We start from the raw sequence: 17,015 nt of genomic DNA, 5'->3' as shown, positions 1-17,015 counted from the left end.
ATACACACAAACATTACATATACCAGGGGTTAGGGCTAGGAATGTAACGATATACCGAATATCGCGGTAAATAAATGTCCCAATACCGTCATGAGACTGACAAAATCTACCGCGATTTTTTTATTTATAAATATTATTTTTTTTAAACACTTTTTTTTGTTTAAACGCTTATTGAACCAGACGGTCCCATTGAGATCATCGATCTCTTTTTCAAGAGAGACCTGTCCAACATGGCAGCAAGTAGGTTACAACATGAACATAAAACAACAGAACACAAAAGGACATGGTATTTACAGGGCTACATGTACACACCTAGAGACATTGACAAGTACCAACAGTATATTTATATCTCTGTCAATAAGCCTCACCTTCTTGGCAAAAACTGTATTGTTCTTGAAGTGGTGGAGAGACAATGCACAGTTTGACCCACTGCTGTCCCCCATGGCCAAAGCATATCTCTCCGTCCCACTGTGGTGGCATTAGACTTTTTCGCTGTCCGTCATTTTGACAGACAGGAACGTAAAATATCCGTCATAATCCCTTATTACCCGTCGGGTCTGAACAGAGAGAGAGAGAGCACGCTCATGAACTGTCCTCCCAGACATGTATTGATCTGTACACAAAGTACGGTTTGGAAACTATATCATTTCCTTTTGGAGGGCATGCATACCACGGCATAACACCAGAGCCTCGCTGCGGGGAAACGTTGGCGCTGTTCCGAGTTTGTTCTAATCTGTCAAAATGACAGACTGCTTTCAGATTTTTCCGTCATTGTTAAATAAAATATTCGGTTAACGTGACCACTGCTGTCCCAGCAACATCGGTAACAAGCGAGAGAGTTGTTTCCAGAGCAGGGGATATTGTAAATACCCAAACATCCCAGCTTATAAATACCTGGAAATGTGGACATTCTCATATTCCTAAAAACCTGTCTGATGATGCCGAGTGAGTGACTTAGTGAGTTTGAGTTGAGTTACTTGAAAAACTAAAGTGAAACTTGATTTATTTTATTGCAGGGTCTGATTATTAAAGGTCCTTGTTTATTTGTGAGATGCAGTGGCACAAAGACAATGCCTACTTTGTTTGGTAGTACTATAGGTACAAAAACACTGGTTTTCTTGTTCCAGTCTGTTACTGTCACTTTGTTTTTGACACTTTAAAATACTGCTATCCTACTAAAATGCTGTACAAATCAGATGTATTATTTAATAAAGAAACATTTGCTGAGTAAAACAATTTTTTATTGGAAAAAGATTCCAATTGATATTCAATATCGCGATAAATACCGTACCGTGGACTTGTTATTGCGATATTATCGTACCGTGAGTTTTTGGTATCGTTACATCCCTAGTTAGGGCTGTGCGATTATGGCAAAAATCATAATCACGATTATTAAATATGATTATTTACATTTACAGATATTACATTATTAAAGTATCAAAAAGGTGTGTGTGTGTGTGTGTGTGTGTGTGTGTGTGTGTGTGTGTGTGTGTGTGTGTGTGTGTGTGTGTGTGTGTGTGTGTGTGTGTGTGTGTGTGTGTGTGTGTGTGTGTGTGTGTGTGTGTGTGTGTGTGATGGATTGTTGGAGCTATGTGCAACTCGAGGCATATGCTCGAACGGGAGCTGCCTGGACGCTGCAATCATGTTGCGCACTATCCGTGCTGAGTGTGCTGACTTCTCGTACAATGTCCCGCTGTCTGGCTTCCTGCATAAAGTCAAGGGCTCGGCGCAGTTGTCGGCGAAATGTCGCTCCTCTGTTTTCATTTAAACAGCTCCTTATATCCGTTAGCGTAGCTAGCTAGCTAGCACCAGATGCTAACGCGTTATTAACGCGTTAACTTGACAGCCCTAATTTATATATATCATTTATATTAAAATACAATTAATTGCACAGCCCTATCAGGGGTGATAACTAACACCTATCCACAGCTGGTATGTTCAGGGTTCGACGTTCAGGGCTCGACATTAAGGACTGCCCGATGGCCCGGGGCCATCTAGTATTTAGCTCGGGCAATGTAGCCTCACCTGCTGGTTGCCCGATCGGGCAATCTATTATGCCAGTGTCATGCAGCTCGCGGATCCAGTAATGAGTGACCCGACAGTGAAACTAAACATATCTATAACTAGTTACGGTAGTTTGAGAGGTAATTAAAATAGCTACGTGTGAAATCCTAACCTGAAGTGTGTGTTTTGTCCGCTCACCGCTGCAGGTGATCATGCAGAGCTGCGTGTCGACTCGTCAGCAGCAGCTGATCTCTCTCTCCCGTCAGATTAGACTTCACTTGCGTTTATGTCCATATCGATCAGATCCAGCTAGTTCTAGCTAATGATATGACTACCTGCTTATTAAAAGACACCTAAACAATAAGCGTCGCTATGCAACCGGGTGAGGCCAAAGTATAGCGCAGCATTATGCATTTGTTTACATGCCCACCGGAAACCCCGAGGCATTACCAACAGATCAACGCACAATCAACCCATACAGGACATCTCTTTCTCCACATTAAGTGTTAGACATTAGAATTGACTATTCTTGTCTGTCACATACTCTTCTTGTCTGTCACATAAGAAAATCACACGTAGCTATTTTAATGACCTAACTACCGTACCAAACTACCGTAACTAGTTATAGATATGTTTAGTTTAACTGTCGGGTCACTCATTACTGATCCGTGAGCTGCATGATACTGACGGGCTGTCAGGAGGGGGAGAGCTCTCCGTTTATTATTCCCGTGTTATTGTAAATTACTGAACACGTTTGAATAATGTAGTTAATCTACTATAATTAGTTTGTTTAATATCGAATCATATCAATTTGTTTTAAAGCTCAATAAATAACAAAGAAGACCTTTGACCGGCTCTTTTCAAATTGTGTCCGGAAGATTTAAACTTTAACGGACATGTTGACCGGCGAAAAAATATTCGAATGGAAACTCTGGTATATACATGAATTTTCGCAAACCTTCTCAGTTTCTGGCACTTGTCAGCTGTTGGTAGTTTCCCAGGCGTACCAAATTTGGTCGGGATATAATCTGGATGGCTGGGCTCCTTGGAAGGCTGCCCTGAAAAACAGATCAGAGAACTTGGAGTCATGTAAAACAAGTAAAATACATAATTTACAAAACAGAACAAATGTTGTAGTGCATAGTCATGAACGAGAAATTAAAACAAAACTAAAATTTACATTTGCAACAATGCATTTGCAACATAAACAGTGCCATGTCTCGTGTTCGAAAAGGAGTGAGAAGAAGTATAACTTATTTAATCTCACCCCCTTGTCCCTAAATGATTTATTTATAATCTATGATCTGCAATAATTATAATTATCATCATTATTCTTGTCATTATCATTATTGATCTGCTTTACCTGTTGATTGATATATATACATATACACATACATATACATACACACTGACATATTGATCTGCTTTACCTGTTGATTGATATATATATATTATACATATACATATACACATATACACACACATATATATGTGTACACATACATATGCACACCTAGATACTCACACATAAACACATAGTCAAACACCTTCCCTATCCCTGTACCTCGAGAAAATAATTTCTCTGTATTTCCTCTTGAACTGGTTAATGTCTGGACATCGCTTTAGCTCCACATTCACACATTAATGACTTGTCATAGCTGATGTGTGGCTCAGTTTACTCTGTGAAAGATGGACAAGTAGCAGGGAGTATGTACATTGTCATTGGTAGATAGGAACTACAATGTTGGGGCTGACCAGACCAACCATGATGCTATGCTACCATGCTATGATTCTGCTGTAGAGGAAGGTAAACAGTAGTTTGGTCCAGTCCGGGCTAGGGGCGGACATCAGATTAATCATAAACATAGTAGTTGTTCTGAAATACAACTTCAACTTACCAGAAATGAAGTGTGCCGAGCAGATGTACACATATTGCACGGTGTCCTTGGGTTTCCACGGCTTGTGAGTGATGGCATCGACGCGAGCGCAAGCTCTCGTCCACTGGGCCCTCCGTCCTGGCTGTTTTTCATGACTGGGGAACTTGAAGAAAGAAAACTTGGATTTTCCATCACTATCTATCATCAAATGATGATTTCTACAAGTCCCAGCACTACACCACTTCACCATCTTCAAAGTATTGGATCTAACAAGTAAGTAACACGGCTAAACCCTCTGCCTGCTTGCACCTCGCGTAAAATGGCACATACCGGAAGTACGGTGTCACCTTCTTCTTTAGTGTTTATTGGCGGTTGACAAACCAACTTGTAGGTGCATTACCGCCACCAACTGGACTGGAGTGTGAACAAGAGACTATGCAGAAAACAATAAACAAAAGAAACAAAACAAAGAACCAAAACTCTAGATTATTTTAAATGTATCAATTTCTCTTAGAAACGTAATAATCTCTCAATATATATTGCCTGATGTTTTCCCTAACAGCCCTGATAGCGACAAGTCATGGAATGTTGCTTTCTTGAGTGTCTGGAAAAGCACATTTCTCTGAGTACTATATTTCCTGCAAAGCAGTAAAACATGCTCAACAGTTTATGGCTGGCTGCAGTGTACACACTTTCCGGTTGGATGCTTTCCTATTATACTTAAAGTATGATTGAGACCTGTATGACCTATTCTCATCTGAGAAATTACATGTTCCTCCCTTCTTTCAAACCCCACCTTCCTTCCATCCCCCACATACCTTTGGATTTTATAAAGATGTCTTCCTGTATCACTAAGGTCCCAATGATCTTGTCATGTTGTTTGTGCATATTTCTGAATGAATGTTTGAACCTCCGCTTTGCTGAGTGGAACTTCTATGTCTATGTTCAAACTTCTGAGTGTGTGTTTGGCCAGAATCTCCACCTGTTCTTTACCCTCCACACCAACATGAGCAGGAACCCAGAGGAAACGAGTTGCTCTGCCTTTGTTTTGCATTTTATATAAAATTAGAAATATTTCATTTATTATGTCCATTCTAGATGAAGATCTGCCTGATCGTATACTCGATAATGCTGAAAAGCTGTCAGATGCAATTATACTATTATGTATTTCTTTCTAGCAAACCTATAAATAATATTCTAAGTTATTGAGTTTTTAGCATAATACTTCAGAATCTTAAAATCCCTTAACGTTTGTATGCAATTGTGCTAAATTCAACACTGGAATCAAGCAAATATTAATATGTTTGCATGACATTAGTTATTTATATTTTGATATCCATCCATCCATCCATCCATCTTCTCCCGCTTATCCGTGGTCGGGTCGCGGGGGTATCAGTTCCAGCAGAGAGCCCCAAACTTCCTTTTCCCCACATCAACCAGCTCTGACTGGGGGGTCCCAAGGCGCTCCCAGGCCAGCGAAGAGATATAATCCCTCCACCTGGTCCTAGGTCTGCCCCTTGGTCTCTTCCCAGCTGGACGTGCCTGGAACACCTCCCTAGGGAGGCGCCCAGGTGGCATCCTAACTAGGTGCCCGAACCACCTCAACTGGCTTCTTTCGACGCGAAGGAGGAGCGGCTCAACTCCGAGCGGCTCAACTCCGAGTCCCTCCCTGATGACCGAACTTCTCACCTTATCCCTAAGGGAGACACCAGCCACCCTGCGGAGAAAACCCATCTCGGCCGCTTGTATCCGCGATCTCGTTCTTTCGGTCATGACCCATCCTTCAGGACGATAGGTGAGGGTAGGAACGAAAATGGCCCGGTAGACAGAGAGCTTTGCCTTCTGGCTCAGCTCCCTTTTCGTCACAACGGTGCAGTAAAGCGACTGCAGTAAAGCGACTGCAGTAAAGCGACTGCAGTACCGCTCCCGCTGCTCCGATTCTCCGGCCCATCTCACGCTCCATTGTTCCCTCACTCGAGAACAAGACCCTGAGATACTTGAACTCCTTCACTTGGGGTAAGGACTCATTCCCTACTTGGAGTGGACAGTCCATCAGTTTCCTGCTGAGAACCATGGCCTCAGATCTGGAGGTGCTGATCCTCATCCCAGCCGCTTCACACTCGGTTGCGAACCGATCCAGTGAGTGCTGAAGGTCGCAGACCGATGAAGCCATCAGAACCACATCATCTGCAGAAAGCAGTGGTGCAATCCTTAGTCCACCGAACTGCAGACCCCCTCCCCCACGACTACGCCTCGAAATCCGATCCATGTATATTACAAACAGGATTGGTGACAAAGCGCAGCCCTGGCGGAGGCCAACCCTCACCGGGAATGGGTCCGACTTCCTGCCGAGGACCCGGACACAGCTCTCGCTTTGGGAGTACAGAGATTGGATGGCCCTGAGTAGAGACCCCCTCACCCCATACTCCCGCAGCACCTCCCACAGTAACTCCCTGGGAACTCGGTCATACGCCTTCTCCAAGTCTACAAAACACATGTAGACCGGATAAGCGTACTGAGTTGAAGGCCTCCTGAACTTGGGCCTCCTCCAGACGTTCCCAGTTCACCCGAACTACACGTTTGGGCTTACCAGGTCTATCCAGAGGCTTCCCCCGCCACTCGACCCAACTCACCACCAGATGGTGATCAGTTGACAACTCCGCCCCTCTCTTTACCCGAGTGTCCAAAACATACGGCCTCAGGTCCGATGATACGATAACGAAATCGATCATGGACCTTCTGCCTAGGGTGCTCTGGTACCACGTACACTTATGAGCATCCTTATGTTCGAACATGGTGTTTGTTATGGCCAATCCATGACTAGCACAGAAGTCCAGTAACAAACCACCACTCCGGTTCAGATCAGGGGGGCCGTTCCTCCCAATCACGCCCCTCCAAGTGTCTCCATCATTGCCCACTTGTGCGTTGAAGTCTCCCAGCAAGACTAAGGAGTCCCCTTCAGGAGCCCCATACAGGACTCTTTCCAGGGTCTCCAAGAAGGCCGAATACTCTGAACTGCTGTTGGGTGCATAAGCACACACAACAGTCAGAGTTTTCCCCCCCCATAACCCGCAGGCGTAGGGAGGCGACCCTCTCGTCCACTGGGGTAAACTCCAACAACGAAGCACCCAACCGGGGACTTGTGAGTATCCCCACACCCGCCCGGCGCCTCACACCTTGAGCAACTCCGGAGAAGAATAGAGTCCAACCCCTATCCAGAAGTAAGGTTCCAGAGCCGACGCTGTGCGTAGAGGTGAGCCCAACCAGATCCAACTGGTACCGCTCCACCTCCCGCACAAGCTCCGGCTCCTTCCCCCCCAGAGAGGTGACGTTCCACGTCCCCAAAGCCAGCTTCTGCCGCCCGGGTCTGGTCCGTCGAGACCCTCTGCTTTCACTGCTACCCTTCTGGCAGCGCACCCGACCCCATCGCTGTTTCCCGTAGGTGGTGGGCCCGCGGGACGGAGAAGCGGAGGTGTTGCCCACGTTGCCTTTTCGGACTGGGCCCGGCCGGGCTCCGTGGCAAGCCCGGCCACCAGACCCTCGCCAACGAGTCCTCCTTCTGGGCCTGGCTCCAGAAGGAGACCCCGGGCTTCCTCCGGGCCGGGAATCCTCACTTCTTGTGTCGTTTTTCATGAAGTCTTTTGAACCAATCTTAGTCTGGCCCCTTGCCTGTCTCAGTAACTTCTCATAATATTTAAGAATAATTCAGATTGCTTGTATGGTGTTGCCTGAGACTGTGATGCTTTATGAAATGTTGTGTTTGAATTTGTCAGAGAAACAAAGACCGAGCAGCTGGAGGCGGACACAGCTGTGCTTGCAGAGAAAACTCCCACCTCAACACTTAAAGTACAAACTTCCACCGGCTCCGTGCGGCTGTGTTTCTCCTTGTTTCCTGATCTCTCTTTCCTCACAGATATAACTGGCTCTGCAGATGGTGAGGAGTCACAGAGAGATCTTTACAGAGACACACATATTCTCCAGCTCCCTGGGATCAAAGCACCAGTGATTCAACGGGAGAGCGCTTTCTAACGCACAGAGAGACGCACGTACTGATATACACCTGGACATCAGCAGGAGAGGACTCTTCAAAGTAGAGACACTACATAGTGATATACACCTGAACATCAGCAGGAGAGGACTCTTTAAAGTAGAGACACTACATACTGATATACACCTGAACACCAGCAGGAGAGGACTCTTTAAAGTAGAGACACTACATACTGATATACACCTGAACATCAGCAGGAGAGGACTCTTTAAAGTAGAGACACTACATACTGATATACACCTGAACATCAGCAGGAGAGGACTCTTTAAAGTAGAGACACTATATACTGATATACACCTGAACATCAGCAGCAGAGGACACTTTAAAGTAGAGACACTACATACTGATATACACCTGAACATCAGCAGCAGAGGACACTTTAAAGTAGAGACACTATATACTGATATACACCTGAACATCAGCAGCAGAGGACTCTTTAAAGTAGAGACACTACATACTGATATACACCTGAACATCAGCAGCAGAGGACACTTTAAAGTAGAGACACTACATACTGATATACACCTGAACATCAGCAGCAGAGGACTCTTTAAAGTAGAGACACTACATACTGATATACACCTGAACATCAGCAGGAGAGGACTCTTTAAAGTAGAGACATATACTAATATACACCTGAACATCAGCAGGAGAGGACTCTTTAAAGTAGAGACACTACATACTGATATACACCTGAACATCAGCAGGAGAGGACTCTTTAAAGTAGAGACACTGCATACTGATATACACCTGAACATCAGCAGGAGAGGACTCTTTAAAGTAGAGACACTACATACTGATATACACCTGAACATCAGCAGGAGAGGACTCTTTAAAGTAGAGACACTACATACTGATATACACCTGAACATCAGCAGGAGAGGAAGCTTTAAAGTAGAGACACTACATACTGATATACACCTGAACATCAGCAGGAGAGGACTCTTTAAAGTAGAGACACTACATACTGATATACACCTGAACATCAGCAGGAGAGAACTCTTTAAAGTAGAGACACTGTGCATGCATTTTGAGCCGATATGGGCAGAATCCAGCAGAGTGGATCGTGCTGTTCATCCTATGTAATCTATATGTAAAGAATAAAGTCAAAATATTTAAGATAAAGCTGTGGAACAATCTCAATAATCTCAGTCAGTGCAAGTTGTGGGTTGATGGAGAGGAGGCTTGCGTATTGGCTGAGAAGGCTCTGCTCCTCTGAAGTCACATTTAAACACTGCATCCACACTTTCTGCAATGGCCATTGACTGCGGTGAAAACCGTGTTGAACACTCACCTAGAAGCGTATCCAGCACAGGATAGTAGAGCTGAATTGTCCGTTTCTTTTTCAAGCTCTTTTTGTCTGTGCTTGTTTGGTACTCTCTTTGCCCAAGGGTGCTGGTGACAAATGCACAGTCGAGAGCAGACGGTTGTTTGACAGGCCTCTTGCGCGGTCTCTCGTCGTTCTCTTCAATGCATACGCCAACTGACTGACAGAATGCTTGGATTTCAATCCAGATGTCCTCCCACTTTGGACTTGTTGCCCTCATGTTTTCAAAGCATTTCATCATGGACTCAATGACACTTGCAGCCTTAGACAGGGTTGTCTCTTTCCCTTGAAGTGCCTTGTGTGCGACATGCACCACGCTGAGTAACTGATGGACAATAATCAGACTCACGCAGTGATCTGCACTTCTCACAGCATTTAACAAACCAGACGCCTCAGGGCCTTGATAGTGTATTTTACAACAGACACGTTTTTCCCCCTAGAAGTCCACCTTGTGTCGCTCAGTGCTGTAAACTCCGCTTTAACACCAAGCTCATTTTGACGCCGTTTGTATGCATGATGAGTTCCTGGTTGGGCGAAGAAGTTGTACAGACTCTCAAGGGTGAGAAAAAAACCCATTGCTGTACGATTAGAAAAAGATGTGCGATTAGAAAAAGATGAGAGAGGCCTGTAATGTTCATCCTAGGTACACTTCAACTATGAGAGACATACAACTATGGAAGACATACAAGACCACTGATAATCGTGGACGCAAGATCTCACCCTATGGGGTCAAAATGATCACAAGAACGGTGAGCAAAGATCCCAGAACCACACAGGGGGACCGAGTCCATGACCTGCAGAGAGCTGGGACCAAAGTAACAAAGGCTACCATCAGTAACACACTACGCCGCCAGGGACTCAAACCCTGCAGTGCCAGACGTGTCCCCCTGCTTAAGCCAGTACATGTCCAGGCCCGTCTGAAGTCTGCTAGAGAGCATTTAGATGATCCAGAAGAGGATTGGGAGAATGTCATATGGTCAGATGAAACCAAAATAGAACTATTTGGTAAAAACTCAACTAGACGTGTTTGGAGGAGAAAGAATGCTGAGGTGCATCCAAAGAACACCTACTGTGAAACATGGGGGTGGGAACATCATGCTTTGGGGCTTTCTGCAAAGGGACCAGGACGACTGATCCGTGTAAAGGAAAGAATGAATGGGGCCATGTATCGTGAGATTTTGAGTGACAACCTCCTTCCATCAGCATGGGCATTGAAGATGAAACGTGGCTGGGTCTTTCAGCATGACAATGATCCCAAACACCCTGCCAAGGACCCCCATATAGCATTATCCTCTGGCAGGGACCCCCCTGTTTTAAAAGGAATTATGTGTACAAGTGTCTCGCGATGGAGCATGCAATGTGTTGCCACTACATTTGGGTAGGGTTGGGTATCGTTTGAATTTCCACGATTCTACTTTTCGATTCTTTGAGGGGCAGGGTAAAAAAATGATACATGCTTCTTCCACCAAAAAAAAGTGTAATATTCACATTAATCAGTCTGTTTATATTCACTGCTATGTAACTGTAACCTGTGAACAACTGAAGCTACAACAGTGGGTTAGGGTCCAACTTTTAAAGGAACCCCCCCATTTAAAAACAGTTCTTGTTGAGAAAAACAAGCATATCTGCCTTCTCAGGCATGCCGGGAAGAAATGTTGGAACATTTTAAAGTAAAATGCTTCAATCTGGTGCACTTTAAGCAGAATTACTAGAGACTAGATCTAGGGGGTACAACTCGAAACACCCATATGAAAAAGATCGGTTTACATTTTAATAATCAAATAAGTATGTGAACTGCAGAGTATTATCATCTGATATTTAAGAAGTGTGTTACATTTGAAATGGCAGAAAGTCTTGTTGCAATTTCCAGATATTAAAAGAGGTCCCTTGAGTTTCTCTGGTAATTATCAATAGTAGCAGTTAAGTGAATACTGTTCAAACAATACCTGTGTTTGTGTTTTATATTGATTTCTCTGTTTTATCCTTTCATAAATGTGAGGACTAAAATGGCTATAAACAAGGGCTGGTTGGAGTAAACAGGGTTTTATTGCTCTATGGGGGAGGTGTAGGTATGCAGGACAGGGTGCTAAGTGGATGAGAGTATATTCTGCTTAAGATCTCTAGCATGTCATGTTTCATGGAAGTCTACATATCTTGAATAGTATATGTGTGGGTTTAATTACTTTGTATTAATAATAAGCAGTCTGTGTAACCAGAAGTTGGAGATATGAGAGATGAAATCGTTGTGTTATCTTTGTGAGCAAGACCCCACTGTGGTCTCTGCAATGTGGGGGGATGTGTGTGTGTGGAGGCTGCAGAAATATGAGACAGTGAATGCCAGAGGTGTTTGTTTGAGATGACCGGAAAAGACGACCAGTTAAACTCCACCCCTTCCTGTTTCTGTTGGTATTGAGAGCCTGTGCATCCTTTTGTTCTGCCTCTCTTCTCGCGCGGCCCGGACCGGAGGGTCGGGGCAGCACGTGAACAAGGCCAGGAGTAGGCATATTCCTGACATTACGCATATGATATGATATGGCTTTTATATGGTATGGTAATGTATTGATTGTATTGCATTGTCATATTACCATTAAAGTAGATTATTGTTTAACGGTTACTTGGTAGCTCTGGATTCCTTCCTGTATGATAACCAGCTTGTTAGGGACGCGCGGAGATTTGAAAAGCGGACCAGTAATCCCTCAAAATCTCTATCAGAACATAACTAATAACCTACCATAGCCAATAACAAATACATGTAACGTATTTTATTGTTGTTGTTTATTCATCTTATTTTACTTTTTTATTTATGCATATGTTTTTATCTCTCCAGTTTAAAACGATATGTCTGGTTTACTGTCCTATAGTATACATTGGAATGATTTCAAACCTGTTTTATCCCAATAATTATAAAGGAGAGTCTTGGAAATATGTGCTTACATACATTGTGATCAAAACGTTTGAGACCCACTGAGATAACTTAGACTAAAGTGAACTATCTAAACACTCAGAGTCCTTTGCCTCACTGAGCTGTAGTTATCAGCCTCTCAGTCTGACTGGAGAGGACTCTCCCTCCACCTTGTTGTAGAAACATCTTCTTCTAATATCCGTTAGAGCAGCTAGCACCAGATTCTAATAACTGCGCCGGTACCGGTGCACCCTCCCTCTCTCACTCGCTCACTCGCACTTTGGCTGTGAGCTGCGGGCGCCAGGTAAACCAACATCCCCCATTTTCATCACTTGCAGCGCCCATCGTACAGGGCGAATTAAACGTGTAACCGGGGTGAAAAGGGTGTTACATTTACTTAATTATGAATGTTGTTACATCAAGGCCGAAAATTAGGTGAACCGAAATTCATATGTCTAAATGATGCCGTTGGAATCGAAATGTTGGAACCGGTTCTCGGTACCCAACCCTACATTTGGGGCCTTCTGCCTGATCAAAGCTGTCACTCCGCTTGTTTTGCCGGTCATAGCCCCACTGCCCCATCTGAACACACACCCACACAACGAGACCAGTCAAGTCCATTTGAGATGATGTACTCATCTAAAACTTGGAAAATGTCTCTTCATGCAAAATAATATTTCCTCAACAAAGTTGTCTTCTGAAATAAATCTGATGTATGCAAGCAATTCTGCAAAATGTGCTACATCCGTGCTCTCATCCAGCTGCAGAGCGAAATATTCACTAGCTCTCACTTGCTCCAAAAGCTGAGCAGATATTCAGTTTCATTCTCAGTAGCGGCAGCTCGATTCTGATTGGCTTGAAGGGCAAAAGGGCAAAAATATTAAAAGATTGGCATCAAAGGACACATAGGTTGATAGATATACAGTTATTAATAACATCTAAGAAAAAGAAAAATGTAATCTTTTTTTTTTTTTAAATAAAATATTATCTTTCCCTCAAATTTTGCGTGACCCCCCTGGAGGCCCCCTGGGGGGTCGGGCCCCCACTTTGAAAAACACAGGTTTAGACAACAAAGACAGAGTGAAGCCCTCATTTCATAAACAATCTTTGAGTACAGACACCGTCCTGCAGAGAGCACACAACCCAACAGCAAGTTGTTGGTCCAGCATCACTTTACTATTTTATCTTATCTTTCTTACAGTGCAGATGCTTTTCTGCTTGCTCTTGCCTCTGCTTACTTTTTATGCTGATTTTACTATTCTTATTCTCTGAAAACTTCGAGCAGCGGCTCCTGGATATTAACTTATCATTCCAAGGAACAGGAGGGCTGTGTACCGGGTATTAAATCTACAAGTGGTAGTCCTCCCTGGAACTCTCTGGGTGCAAGGCCGAAGAGTAAATCATTTCCATGGGATTTGGGAGGACGGATAACAGGCAGAGCCCAGTGCTCAGAAATCTGTGATGCGACCGGCTGGCCTGCATTGTTATCACCCAGGAAGAGCGCCTCTTCAACCCCTATACAGCCGTGGACAGCTGCTAAAGGGAGAACAACAAAAAATCCTCCTAAAACACCAAGTGTGCCAATCCAGAACAGATACGCTCCGCTGACCAAGAGCCGGAGATCCCTTTCTGATGACCTGGATAACCTGTCCTCTTCACACAGCAGGGTAAGGACCAATAGCTACTCCAAAAGCAAAAGGCTAGAGGGAAAGCTAACGACTGGGCTGAAACTCTGATTGTGGGTGACTCTGCTGTAAGAGATGTAAAAGGTCTGTGTAGTAAGAACAACACCAAAGTACTCTGTTTCCCCAAGAATACGGTCTCTGACTTGGCTGAGAAGATCCTGCATATTGGGGCTGAACATCCGACTGTGAAGAATGTGGTTCTGCACATTGGAACAAATTATGTTGTGAAACAACAGTCAGAAGTGCTGAAAGAAGACTTTAAATGTTTGTTGGAAACTGCCAGCTCTCTAAATGCAGAGGTGTTCATCAGTGGCCCTCTGCCGCCAGTCAGAAGAGGAGTGGAGAGATTCAGCAGACTGTTTGCACTGAACACCTGGCTTTCAACGGTCCGTACTGACCATTCTGTCCATTTTATTGACAACTTTAACTTTTTCTGGGACCGCAGACATCTTTTCAAGGCAAATGGAGTTTGCCTGAACAAGTCAGGAGTGAAATTGTTTATCTCTAACATATTCAACTGCCTGCGTCATCAATCTGTTCCCTCTGCCAAGGACAAGCGGCAAGAGGAATCAAAACAGGAGATAGACACAACACATCGCGCAGAAAACCCTGAAGAAGTATCACTGCACCCGCCTGAGGAATGTTCTGATTATGGGAGACTTATGAGACACATGGAGGACTCTCCACCGCCCGTCACCCCCCCCCTGTCAACGCCTTTGAGGATACTCCGTTCACCCTCGCCCACCCTCCTGGAGATTGCTGAACCCACAAAGGAGATACAGAGGGTTGGCACCGATTCCATCCTGGAGTTCAAAGACCAAACTAAGGCGACACGCAGGGCTGGCACCATGTCCTTTACCCCCGCTCCTCAACGACGCCCACCAAAATCACCGGGGAGACGCGCACCATCTCCTCTGTCTTCATCACCCCGCCTACGTCAACCACCTCCCCACCCTGGCAGCATGTCCTCTACCCCCGCACCATCTCCCCCGTCTCCATTACCGTGCCTACGTCAACCACCTCCCCCCCTTAAAGAAAGCATCTGCAGTCTCCGAAGCCTGATAAGGATGTGTGTGTACAAAACACAACAAACTCTCACTGATATGTGTGGGGTCCAGGCTCAAGGGCGTATGGCACTCTCAACTCTTTCCAGGACATGCCGGGGCCCTGGCTGCCAGTAGCTTTGCCGATATCTGTGTTGATAGGTAATAGATTAAGAGCAGTGAATCATCTTAGAAACAGGAAGCGCTCAAACGTTCGTGTGAGTTTATCTAATTTAGCAGTGATTCCATGTCAGCCACAGCTTGTTACAAAACACCTGACTGATAGCGTGTTTAACGAACTTAAACTAGCTTTATTAAATGTCAGGTCTCTGGCAGGAAATACATTTTTAATCAATGATTTTATCACTGAGCAAAATCTGGATTTTATGTTTTTAACAGAAACTTGGATTGAACAAAATAACAGTGCAGCTGTTCTTATCGAATCAACCCCTCCCAACTTTAGTTTATGAGTCAGGAGAGAATGCATAAGAAAGGAGGTGGAGTTGCTATTCTGTTCAGTGATTCCCTTCAATGCAGGAAGACATCGTATGGGAACTTTGCTTCTTTTGAATATGTGGCCCTTCAGCTGAAATGCTCCTCTCGAGCTCTGTTCCTAAATATCTATAGACCACCCAAATACTGTGCAAGCTTTTTTGATGACTTTACTGAACTGCTGTCTATAGTGTGTATTGACTTTGACCGTCTAGTCATTGTTGGTGATTTTAACATCCATGTTGACAACCCCCAGGACAGAGGGGCTAAAGAACTGTTCTGTGCTCTTGATAGCTATGGACTGACTCAGCATGTGACGGAGCCCACGCACAATAAGGGGCACACTCTGGACTTAATTATCTCAAAGGGTCTGAATATCTCTGAGGTTGTGGTGACTGATGTTGCGCTCTCTGATCATTCCTGTGTTTTCTTTGAGAGCTCTATTTTTGTTCACAAAAATGTTCAAAAAGAGGTAACCACAAAGCGAAATGTAACTGAATTTACTAGGGAAATGTTTACTCAGAATTTTTCTACCACACTTGCCCCTGCTAACACCTCAGTAAATGAGCTAGTAGATCATTTTAATTCAAAAATTGACAATGTTATAGATGCCATTGCTCCAACTAAGGTAAAGGAAGTGACTGGGAAGAACATATCTCCATGGAGAAAGGCCATGACCGTGAAAACAGAAAAACGAGAATGTCGAAAAGCTGAACGCAGGTGGCGAAAAACAAATCTCCAGGTTCACTTTGACATCTATAAAGAGAGACTTGGCCTTTATAATTTGGAATTGAAAAACGCACGACAATCGTTCTTCTCTGACATCATTACCAAAAACAAAAACAACGCACGTGCCTTGTTTGCTACCGTCGACAGACTAACTAACCCCCCAGTGTCAGTAGCCTCTGAATTTCTATTCACCAGGGCGTGCAATGATTTTGCCTCCTTCTTCACTGACAACATTCAGAAAATCAGACAAGCAGTCAGTGCCTCTGCATCAGGAACAGCACATGTGTTGTCTCTGTGTCCACCTAACATCAATTCAGACATCATGACACAATTCCATCAGATTAATGATAAAAACCTAGAGGACATTATACAACTTCTGAAATCCTCCTCCTGCTGCCTTGATATTATTCCAACAGAATTTTTCAAAGATGTTTTGCCTTGCATGGCCTCAGATCTACTTCATATAGTAAACACATCTCTTCACTCAGGTATTTTTCCACAGGCCCTGAAAACTGCAGTCATTAAAGGAATGGTCCACTCATTAGATAATTAATCAAAACTTCAGTATTTAGTGAAACATTATGTTTAAACCATACCCTGAAGAAATCAGCGATATTCCCCGGTAAATAATGATTTTATAGCTCTTTTTTATCAAAACCTTTATATTCCGTCTGGCCGCCGCCATTTTTGCCATTTTCAGTAGTCACGTGATGGTCGTGACGTCATCCATGCGTTCACTTTGTCAACACACGGAAACATGGCGGAGTATTTTAGTTCAGACTCGTCAGCAGAGGAAGAAGTTTTGACCAACGTGAAGAGATTGGATGCGGGAATCAGTACAATACGACACCCACTGTGCTTAGACCCTCACATCGTACAAGGAAAAACTTCCGGAGAAAACCCACAGT

The 17,015-nt window shown here is 44.2% G+C and overlaps 1 protein-coding gene across 3 annotated transcripts in view; it reads right to left on the bottom strand.

Annotated features, from left to right (window-relative positions):
• Nucleotides 1-17,015, bottom strand: part of LOC139434511 (gastrula zinc finger protein XlCGF57.1-like) — a 42,037-nt gene that overhangs the window by 7,401 nt on the left and 17,621 nt on the right. The window contains exons 1-2 of one of the 3 annotated variants that reach the window (XM_071204448.1): nt 3,903-4,216; nt 2,963-3,062 (exon numbers count right to left, since the gene is read on the bottom strand). The exons of 1 other annotated variant lie outside the window; for it this stretch is intronic. In XM_071204448.1, coding sequence (XP_071060549.1) covers nt 2,963-3,062; nt 3,903-4,131 — 329 coding nt within the window. In that variant the 5' untranslated portion in view covers nt 4,132-4,216. Of the gene's footprint in view, nt 1-2,962; nt 3,063-3,902; nt 4,217-17,015 lie in introns of those variants that run through there. One more of the 3 variants, XM_071204449.1, reaches the window with a different exon arrangement.

This window comes from Pseudochaenichthys georgianus, chromosome 9 (genome assembly GCF_902827115.2).
Source record: "Pseudochaenichthys georgianus chromosome 9, fPseGeo1.2, whole genome shotgun sequence".
In the NCBI taxonomy this organism is placed as follows: Eukaryota; Metazoa; Chordata; class Actinopteri; order Perciformes; family Channichthyidae; genus Pseudochaenichthys; species Pseudochaenichthys georgianus.
The sequence above is the reverse complement of the archived record's forward strand: the minus strand, read 5'-3'. Positions and strand labels throughout refer to the sequence as shown.